General features: G+C 39.5%; 1 protein-coding gene across 2 annotated transcripts in view; it reads right to left on the bottom strand.

Moving 5' to 3' along the window:
- Window positions 1–600: 600 nt before the first annotated feature.
- The window catches only part of SMARCA1 (SWI/SNF related, matrix associated, actin dependent regulator of chromatin, subfamily a, member 1), a 63,349-nt gene continuing 52,362 nt past the window's right edge, over window positions 601–11,587 (bottom strand). Inside the window, exons 23-24 of one of the 2 annotated variants that reach the window (XM_061598418.1) lie at window positions 3,606–3,716; window positions 601–1,083 (exon numbers count right to left, since the gene is read on the bottom strand). In XM_061598418.1, coding sequence (XP_061454402.1) covers window positions 1,012–1,083; window positions 3,606–3,716 — 183 coding nt within the window. In that variant the 3' untranslated portion in view covers window positions 601–1,011. The remainder of the gene's footprint in view (window positions 1,084–3,605; window positions 3,717–11,587) is intronic. The other variant, XM_061598419.1, reaches the window with a different exon arrangement.

The raw sequence follows: 11,587 nt of genomic DNA, 5'->3' as shown, positions 1-11,587 counted from the left end.
AATTTCATCTCATGTTATTTTGCACCGCACCACAGTAGCTTATGTTTAGACTTTGCAAAATATATATAGATATAATAAATGTGGGACTGGCTTTTGTGTTGCAATCATCAGAACTCTAAGCCTGCTTTTGCCACTGAGGCCATTAAAGATTGTTCTCCACACTCACATGAGTCCTTTGCCTTGGATTGGACTGCTGATTATGAACCTCAGGTGGTGGGCAACAATTATAATGTTGTTTTTAAATAAATCCCTACACATCAGGAAGTCTAATCCAGCCCCCTCCCTTTATGCTAGTTTTTTATTTGCAGAGTTTAATATGGAGGGGCATTATAAAAAATTTACCTTCATTTTGTAGCCTCTCCTACTGCCTAATTCTGCTTCTGCCTGTGGATATATGAACCCATCAAGCTACAGATCAAAATAAAAAAAAGGACTATACACACATACAAAAAGTACAGTTAATTAATGTGTTCTTTGTGCATCCTATTACTGCAGCAGTAAATATTCTCTCAGTCACTGTGTTAAAAATAAAACAGGCCACACGACAGAGTGAGCTGGGGGTGGGGAACCAAAACAATGAATAGTACATTTTTCCTCTGGTCGTTTTAATTCAGTTTGGTTTTTCACCATCATATAAAGTAGCAAACAACAATAATACAACAATAGAATTCAAGGGTTGTTTTTTTTTTTTGTCAAAGCAGTAGCATATAAATCATATGAAAGCTAAAACCTCAGCACAAGCTTCAGAGGAACAAGGACTGAGTAAATTTTACTGAAGACATGAGGAAAAAAATCAAAAAAATATCAAGTGCACAAAAATATTGGAATGCATAAAATATAAAGCTACACATTAGATAAAGAAAGGCATTGTAAAATATACAGATTTGCAAAAATTAAAACAACAGGGGATTTTTGTTTTGGGGAGGTACCATGAATACACAGACAGTGTCAGTAACATTGGGAGATAGAGAAGAGAACATGGCAGCTTTAATTGAGCATTGTTTCCCAATTTTACGTCTTCACTTTCTTGGCATCCTTTTTTCCACAGCTCTCTGTGGCAGAATCTGCTTTTCTTTTTTGTGACTAAACAGGGGGGGGGAAGAGAGAAGAAGAAAAACATCTTATTTTCATCCATCATAACAATGCTTGATGTTACATGTATATAAAGGTATGAAATCTAATAGGCCATGATGTTGCCAGCTGAAGATAACAAAGGAGTCTAGATTTCTTTCAGGTTCACCCATACACACAGTAAAAGGTAAAAGGCAATCCAACAGAGCCAATGAAAGAAGAACATCCAGTTTTAGGAGACAGTTCAAACTTAGCATGGTACTCAATTTGTGTATTGCATGGCTATTGTAAATTCAGATGTTAGTTCCCGACTTTAAAAAAAAGTGGGGTATGAACGGCCTAGTTAGGATCAGAAGACTGGTAAAACAAAGGGCAGCCAACATGGTACCTCGCATCTTTTACTGGACTACAACTCCCATCAGCCCTGACCACTGGCTATGACTGATGGGAGTTGGGAGTCAAGCAACATCTGCAGGACACCATGTTGGCTATCTCTGGACAAGACCATCTGCTTAGAACCAGAAAGGGCAGGCCTATATGAACACTGTGCTTCACAAAAAAGGCTTTATTATGAAGTTCAGCACTGGGCTGAGGCTCCAGACCCACCTTCTCTAACCTGATGCCCTCCAGCTGTTCTGGACAACAACTCCCATCAGTCCCAGCCACCATGGCTGATGGTTAAGGGTTATGGGAGTTGTAGTCCAACAACATCGGGAGGGCACCAGACCGGGGGAGGCTACTCGGACAGACTGTACTGTAACAGTAGGGAAGCAGAATCAGCTATAAAATAATTCTTAAAGGGATCAGTTACTCCAAACGATCTGCTCACCCCAGTTGAAATGCCCAAATGTTCAGTGGGTAGCTTACTAACTAGACTGCTTCATAAGAACATTGAGCACAAATGCAGTTATTACAGGGATACTCCTCCACATGACTATGCTAACTGATGGCTTTAGTGAGTGGCCAAATTAAAAAATAACAATGGCTTCAGCCATTTAGTATTTGAGCAACAGAGGTATTGAAATTCTCAATAACTGGGTTTTAAGACTGATCAGAAATATACACCATTCTGCTTTATTGTTGCAGATGCTGCTGCTGTATCATCTATGACATATTTGTAAAATGATTATTTGTCATTGACTGAGCTTGTAGAAACCTATCAATAATTCAGCTTACAGGTGTCATCGGTTCAAGAAGCTTTGGGGAAGTTGTATTAGTCCACCCAAGCTAGGAACAGTAAATGTAAAGGATGGCATGGGGTGTGTACCACATCATTCTGCTTTCCAAACATCTACCCTCGTGGAAACTAGTGTGTTACTGGACTGAACATAAAGTATCTTCTGTATATATTAGCCAGCATTCCAGCATTTTTGTTGTGTCATGGAGCAAGACAGGAGAAGAGCCCAGGAATGTGGGCAGGGTGGGATATAAATGAACAACCCTCCCTCCTCCAAACTTGTCTTTACCATCTTGACAAGTATGCTGGGTGAGGGATCTTGAAAATCAGATTTCAACGGTGCTTGAAAATCACCACAAAGGCCTCTCCCGCTCCCCTCCCTGCCACCAAATGGGAGGGGGCTGAAGAAAAGAAGTGGGATAGGGAAGCGCCAATCACAACGGCAGAGGAGCTTTCCTCCCTACATAAGACATTCTACTCAGCAGCTAGTTTTTCTGACAGGCCAGGGGAAGCAGTGGGCATAGATCGATCTTGCACTGAAGCCCCCAACATAGACCAGATATATATGTGCAGCCTGTGAAAAGCCCCCCTTGCCAGAGGACCTTCAACCATTCCCTCTGTAGCTGAAACTTAGAAGCAAGCTATGCCCTGATGTCCTAACTGCAGGTGTCTTTCCGGCAAAGGGAAAGGAGGAGAGGGAAGGAAACTTTTGGGATGATTTGCTATGATTTGACTCTCCATCAACTTGTCTTTTGAAAGCAACCTACTGTTATAGTTCATCAATCCATAATGCCGGACCTTCAAGTTTGTAAAGCCTACGATCCACATACAGTACTTTAGAAACTGTCGCTCCCTAGGTCAATTATGGGGAACCTGCGGCCTTCCAGATATTGTTGGAGTCCACCTCCTATTAGCCCCAGCCGGCATTACTCATGTTCAAGGAAAATGTAATGTAGCAGCATCTGGGGGGCCTCAGGTTCCCCATCTCTTCCCTAGATCAATCACCACCCCTCCCCCCACCATGCTTTAGATCAGATCAGGCCCATTTCGGCTACCATCTATTTCATGCAGTATCTGCCACTAGAAGCAGGGCCTCCGCAATTGAGGAATTGCTCCTCTTTGCTTTCATTCCAGAAAGGGCTGTAAAGCCACTTCCTTTCTCACCCACCCTTTGGGCTTTTTCCCTACAGCGACTTTTCCCACTGACCAATACATTTTTAAATTCCTGTTTTTATTGCTTTTTATGTAACTGTTAATTTTGTTTTAGTTAAATCTCCGTTATAAGATGCCTGTTGGAAAAATGTGATACAAACATTTTAAACGTTAGAAAAACAACACAAAAATGCGAGTTAATTACCGCTGAAGCTTTCGTTCCCCGCTTCTTCTTTTCAGCTTTCTCTTTCTCCTCAATTTCCATATTTTCTTTTTCAATGAGTGATATGAGCGTATTGCAGCGTCTCTGGAGTTCCTGAGCAAAAGGATACGTTTTTTAAAAAACAAACAAACCAAATTCTCCAACAGTCTAGCAAAACATACAGAGGCATTAAGCAAGCAAGATATCCAGGGGAGAAGGCACACATTATACCAGTCAAAATTCTAAGTCTTATTTAAAAAATCATATTAAAATATGTTGCATGTTGCTGAGCGCAGCTTTAGAGGTGCAGCATAGAGTAATTAAATCAATGGGTATTTCATGGTAAAATTCAATGGAATGTTGACTGCCCCTCTAATTACATCCTATGAGATTCTACAGCAACTTACAAACAGATGCCCACCTAATAAGGAGCTTTGCAGAACAAATTGCCACACAGCTACTGGAGCAAGACTTTCCGAAAACATTCAGCCATTTAAATGCAAGACTATTCTAGAGCTTCCTAGTTTAGACTTGTCAAGCTGGTTCATCTAAAATAAAATGCAATAAAAGCATTTCTAGCACCAAAATGTACATGAAGATGTGCTGTATAGCTTACAACTGGTTACAAAGTGTGTGCGCACATACACCCTTCCCAATTCTCCCTCATCTTTCTTTTTATGGTACCCTTTTCACTTTTTGACTTGGCTCTGCATAAAACTTAATTATTTCTTAAAATAATACAGAATGAGTCAAAAGCTTCTGAGATATTACTTCAAATCCGTACAAAACACTGAATTTATATACAATTCAAGATGCAGTGCTGCCAAAATAAGTTGAGATTTTGGTTGTTGTTTTTAAATGATCCTGATGTTTTTCGGTAATTTTAGATACCACAGCCAGTGTGGTATAGCGATTAAATCGTTGGAATAGGACTGCAGAGATTCAGACTTAAATCATCACTCGGTCACGAAGTTCACTGGGTGACCATGGTCCATGTCACTATTTCTCAGCCTCACTTACCTCACAGGATTGTTGCGAGGATAAAATTGGTAGTGGTGGGGAGCTTCTTAAAGGAAAGCCATATCAACATAATAAAGAAATAAAATTAAAAACGCTTAGAGTACAATTGGTGCACAGCACCCTGGGATGATTTGGGTTGATTTGGGAAGATTTAGAAATTAAATAAATATACAACTAAATACTCTGTTCATAGGGTTTTGAACAGAGTATTTAGTTGTACATTTATTTAATTAACATAACCATCATCCAAGTCTATGCTCCAACAGCAAATGCAGAAGAGGAACTGGAGAGATTTTACACAGAAGTACTAGAAGAAATTGATCACACACCAAAGCAAGATGTGCTGATAATCATGGGAGACTAGAATGCAAAAGTAGGGAACAGAGAAGAACTAGGAATTGTGGGGAAATGGGGCTTAGGAGACAGAAATGAAGCAGGAGAAAGACTTATTGAATTCTGTGAAGCCAATAATTTGTTTCTTGCGAACACATTTTTCGAGCAACTGAAAAGATGACTGTACACGTGGACATCACCAAATGCTCAATATAGGAATCAAATTGATTATATAATTGGTAGCAGAAGATGGAGAAGTTCCATACTTTCTGCAAAAACAAGACCAGGAGCAGACTGTGGTACAGATCATGAACTGGTCGTATCAAAAATAAGAGTAAAGCTAAAGAAGAAGAACAAAGCAATCATAATCCCAAAATACAATTTAAATAACATCCTAGAAGAATATAAAGATCAAATAAGGAACAGGCTTGAGGCTTTAAACTTACTTGACAGAGAACCAGAGAACTATGGAGTGAAGTCAGAGACGTTATCAGGGAAGAATGCAAAAAGACAATACCTCTCATTAAAAAGAGAGAAAGACCTCAATGGATGACTGAAAAAACTCTTAAAACGGTTAAAGAGAGAAGGAAAGCAAAAGCAAAAGGAGATAGAAACCCGGTCAGAACCCTAAGTGCAACAATACAGCGATTAGTACGTAGGGACAAAGAGAACTATTACAATAGTTACTGTATAGAAATAGAAGAGGACAACAAAAAGGGTAGAACAAGAGCCCTGTTCCAAAAGATTAGAGAAATGAAAGGGAAATTTAAACCAAGAGTAGGGATGTTGAATAATCCACAGGGGAACACACTGACTGACTGAGATGAAATAAAAGGAAAATTGAATCAATACACTGAAGAACTCTATAAAAGAGATGCCAGGATGGCAGATTCATTCACAGAGGAACCATATGATGAAGAACCAGACATTTTAGAATGCGAGGTGAAAGCTGCTCTTAAAATACTTGGAAGAAACAAATCACCAGGAATAGATGGCATACCAATAGAGTTGCTACAAGCTACTGAGACTGAATCTGTCCACATTTTCACAAAAATCTGTCAAGAAATATGGAAAACTAAACAATGGCCCACAGACTAGAAGCGTTCAATATACATCCCAATTCCAAAGAAAGGGGATCCCAGGGAATGCAGTAATTATCGAACTATTGCCTTAATATTCCATGCAAGTAAAATAATGCTCAAGATTCTACAACAAAGGATCTTACCATATATGGAGCAAGAAATGCCAGACGTCCAAGCTAGATTTAGAAATGGAAGAGGCACCAGATATATCGCAAACATATGTTGGATAATGAAGGGACCAAGGAATTTTAGAAGAAAATCACCCTGTGCTTTATAGATTATAACAAAGCCTCTGATTGTGTAGATCATGAAAAACTATGGGATGCTTTAAAAGAAATGAGGGTGCCACAGCATCTGATTGTCCTGATGCGCAACCTATACTCTGGACAAGAGGCTACTGTAAGGACAGAATATGGAGAAACTGATTGGTTCCCAATCGGAAAGGGTGTGAGACAGGGGTGTATTTTATCACCCTTATTATTTAATCTGCAGAACATATCATATGGAAAGCGGGACTGGACCAAGATGAAGGAGGTGTGAAAATTGGAGGGAGTAATATCAATAATTTAAGATATGCAGACAATACCATACTACTAGTAATGATTTGAAAAGAACGCTGATGAAAGTTAAAGAGGAAAGCACAAAAGCAGGAATACAGCTAAACGTCAAAAAGACTAAAGTAATGTCAACAGAAGATTTGTGCAACTTTAAAGTTGACAATGAGGACATTGAACTTGTCAAGGATTATCAATACATTGGCACAGTCATTAACCAAAATGGAGACAATAGTCAAGAAATCAGAAGAAGGCTAGGACTGGGGAGGGCAGCTATGAGAGAACTAGAAAAGGTCCTCAAATGCACACTATCAATGAACACTAAAGTCAGGATCATTCAGACCATGATATTCCCAATCTCTATATATGGATGTGAAAATTGGACAGTGAAAAAAGTGGATAAGAGAAAAATCAACTCATTTGAAATGTGGTGTTGGAGGAGAGTTTTGCGCATACCATGGACTGCAAAAAAGACAAATAATTGGGTGTTAGAACAAATTAAACCAGAACTATCATTAGAAGCTAAAATGATGAAACTGAGGTTATCATACTTTGGACACATAATAAAAAGACATGATTCACTAGAAAAGACCATAATGCTGGGAAAAACAGAAGGGAGTAGAAAAAGAGGAAGGCCAAACAAGAGATGGATTGATTCCATAAAGGAAGCCACAGACCTAAACTTACAAGATCTGAACAGGGTGGTTCACAACAGATGCTGTTGGAAATCGCTGATTCATAGGGTCGCCATAAGTCATAGTCAACTTGAAGGCACATAACACCTATAACAACAACTAAATAATTTGTTCTGCACATTTTGAGTAAAAATTTTAATTAACTGACCAATTCCTCATATTAGGAAGCAACTGTTGACCAATAGTGGCAACAGTTGTGGACCCACAATAGATTCAGGGGTAAGCTATACACTGTGGCAACAGGCTTTCACAAGACAATTCTCTTCAAACTTATTTAACCTCTAGCACTGTTACAGACTGCATGGGAAGTTGCCACGCCAGCACCTAATTCCTCTGGAAATATCACAAGCTGATAACTTGCACTGTTCACATGATTGGGAAGAGCTATATGACATGGTATGCCACTATGAAGGTGAGACACTTCTGTATGGTAACCGCTTGCCATGACAAAAAGGAAACATGTAGAATCAGTAGATTTAACCAGTAGCATCAGACTAGGATGAGGGAGGCCTATATTCAAATCCGTACTCAACCATAAAGCTCATTGAGTGACCTTGAGACAGTCACTAGCTTTCTCACAGGCAAACCTACATCACAAGGTTGTTTTGAGGATAAAAAGGGATACGTGCATGGCATCATGAGCATCTTAGAGGAAGGGTGCGATTGAAAATGTAGAATTATGTAGAAAAAAATATAATATAGGCTATCCCTTAAAGTAGCTGAATTCTCCTAACTACCAGGCGATTAAAATATGTTTGAATCATAGAATAGTCCAACCCCCTGCTAAATGCAAGAATCCAACTATAGAATCATAGAATAGTAGAGTTGGAAGGAGCTTATAAGGCTGTGTGCAAGTTTGCTGAATCTTAAACAGTGTCATGGATTATTACATTGACCAACTGAAGAAGACAAGAAAATTATCTTCCATTAGATCAGATCATATGTTCATCTGGCCCAGTACTGTTGACTTTGACTGGCAAAAGCTCCATCGGGTATTTCGCAGAGGTCCCTCCCATTGCCTGCTACCTGATCCTTTAAAGAAGTGATGCCAAGGACTGGCCCCAAGACCTTCTGCATGCAAAACAGGTAGTCCATCCCTCCTCATACTAACTCACAGAAAAGATTTCAACTGTTTTTCTATTCAACCTCTACAAAGAAATGCCATTTGTATGGGGGGGGGAGCGAAAAAAGCAGCTAACCTAATGAACCCTTGAAGTCGGTCGTTTTCAGCTCAGTCTCTGACCGCAGTGCTGCAGGTATAAAAGTCATGCTGTATCTATGCAGCTGCCTCATGCAAAGGAATTTCTTAAAAGCCTCTATTTCAAGCAGAGGACAGAGAGGTTGTTCTCAGTTATTTTTGGCATCTTCTGCATTTCAGAGCTGCACGTCCACATCTATCTGAACTAAGGTAAACCAGAAAACTGGGCCCTGCATGCACAAGGTAGAGGACTGACTGGCTCCTTAGTCCTTTCTTAGGAAGTGAGACCTACAATAAGGAGTTGTTCTGTAACAATGGAAAACTTTCTGGGACATCATGCACTGCACGTTGTCTCAAAAATCACAAAACATTCTAACCTGAAATGCATTTTTTGTGGGTTATTTCATACATGCAGAACAGTCCAGCTGTCAAGGGACAGGAAGAGGAAAAACAGGACCAATTAGAGCATGGTCACTTTCTCTAGTGAAACCCACATCCCAACAAAATGTCACTCATGCCGTGTGTGAAGAAATTTAAAAAATAAGACTGTATTCTTAACAAATACAACTAACACTTGGAATACATGAGAGATATAAACATTGTGCGCATATTGTAAATGCCATACATCATTCACATCACAAGTCGCTATAGCATGGGATAAATATGCGTTTTACAATATGTTTAATGATGATCTAAAGGAATGCTGTTAGTACATTTCCTGCATCAGCAAGGGGCTGCAAGTGGTGACTTTTGAGATCCCTTCCAACTCTATGATTCTCGGGACATCAAATGTTCTTCCACTGAAGTGATGTCTCCCCTTCAGGGCCTATAAAACCCATTAATCTCTGATTTTTCTCAATAAGCAACAGAAAACAGCTAATTCGGGGAAAAGCCTTGTCAAATATGCAACAAAAGGGAAGCAGGGGGGAGATGATGTACAGCAGAAATATGGTGAGCAGAGAGAGGGTTAAGAACCTCCTGTCACCATGGCTTCTCCAGTCCAAATCACGTCCTCCAACATGTTAGGCCTTGAGCATCCAAGCTCACTGGGAATGACTTTGGCAAAAGCAGCTAAATCTCAGCTTAACTTTTCTCCCAAGGACTGCTATGAGGCTAAGGAAACACACTGTGAAATGACATAAATATTAGAGTAATAACCATTTTGCTACTGACTTGAAATAAATCAGAAGTGAACGAGAGCAAGAGTGACCAAAAACTACAAAACCAACAAAGCCACAGGGAGACTAGGCATCTCATCTGCACCCGCTCCCTTTAGACCTCTTTTTCCACCACTGTACACCAAGAGTACAGACACAACAATCCGTTACAGCTGCTTCTTTCCTCATTCCCAGGGATGTGTACTTGCGGGGTATGATTTTGACATACGTCAACCCAGGAAGGAAGAGCAAAAGTACCAAAAATCTTCCTCAGGAAGACCAGAGAGTGTCAGGCCCAGGATGCGACTCAGGAACCAGACCAGAGGTTGTAGTTAATTCGTGTTTTATTAGGGTAATGTCCAACAAAGACTGTGCTTTCTCATGAAGCAATACAGGGATACAGGTCCTGCGACATTGGGAGAAAGTTGACAGAGCAAGGGGCTGCTTCCCGCCTGTTCTTTAAGAAGGGGCTAAACGGGCACGCAACCTTTCGCTCCTCCTTAACTCCCCCTCAGGTACTGCCCGCCTTCCCCCCCTTCTCTCCTGTCTTTTCAACCGTCTGCGTGTGCGTGGTGAGGGGGGAGGCATCACCTCCTCCTCTTCTGAAGTGTCCGATTCCATTATGGGTGATAAAGATGGAGCTGAGGGTAAACCATCTCTCCGCCTTTCTGCTGTGATCAGCCCTCCCTCTTGCTCTGAGCTGCGGAGAAGGAAGGGCCTGGGAATGTCTGGGGGGGATTCTAAAACTTCAAGGCTCTCAGGCTCCCCGTTGCTAGGCGACCCTATCTTTTTTTTTTACAATAATTTTTATTCAAATTTTCATAAAACATACAAAACAAAATCATAAAACATTCAAAGACAAAAAACAAAACAAAACAAAAATGATTAAACAAAAAAATAAAATGTTGACTTCCCATTTGTCGCAGATCAAATCAGTTGTAGGTCTACAATATATAACAATCCTGTCTCTTAAATTATATTATAAAATCACTTTCCTCCAGTAGTTATCTTAATTAATCATCAAATCTCATAAACATTACTTTATTCTTTCCACAAAAAGTCAAAGAGAGGTTTCAATTCTTTAAGAAATATATCTATCAATTTTTCTCCAAATAAACATGTTGATTAATCCATCTCGTTAATAATAATAATAATCTTATTGTCATAACCATAGTCCAAATAAACATATTGATTAATCCATCTCATCAAAATCTGTTAGGTCCAATAATTTCAATAGCCATTATTCCATTATCCATATTAATTCCATCTTCCATCTTCAATAGTCCTGTTAAGTCCAGTAATTTCAGTGTCCAATCTTCCATTATCAGTATTCCATAATAATCTTGCTGTCATAGCCATAGTCATATAATAAGAGTCTGATGGGAATTTCCTCTATCCCAAATATTTTCTTGCCATCAATTCTGAATAAGTTGCTGAAATATTGTTGTAAAGTCATATCTGTGTTCTTCTTTTTTACAAAATGCACTGGCTCATCTCTTGAGAGTTTTTCCATTGTCACATGGCTGCAGTTAATTCCATAGATTTTCTCTATATCAAGCTCCATCACGTCATTCCAGTCCAGAAGATTATCCAAGCCATTGATAACTTTATCTCTAATATCTTCATTAATTTCTTCAGAGATAACGTTAAATTCCAAACAGTAGATTTTATTTCTAATATCCATAAACTCCAGATCTTTTTCCAATTCCACATTTGTTCCAATCTCCAGGGCTTGTATCTTCCCTTTATTTTTTCTTTTCTCATCTCTGATCTCATTCTCCTCTCTCACAGGATCCCCTATTTCTTTAAGCTCCTGCGTCATTTTGCTCAGTTCAATTTTCAGCTCCTTACTGCCCTGTCGCAGGGTTTGTTTCGTTATCTCAATCTCATCCATTATTTTCTGAAACATAATTACTTCCAGATTCTCAGCCACTTTCTTGATTGCC

Source organism: Rhineura floridana, chromosome 16 (genome assembly GCF_030035675.1).
Source record: "Rhineura floridana isolate rRhiFlo1 chromosome 16, rRhiFlo1.hap2, whole genome shotgun sequence".
In the NCBI taxonomy this organism is placed as follows: Eukaryota; Metazoa; Chordata; class Lepidosauria; order Squamata; family Rhineuridae; genus Rhineura; species Rhineura floridana.
This window is presented reverse-complemented; position numbering and strand designations above follow the sequence as displayed.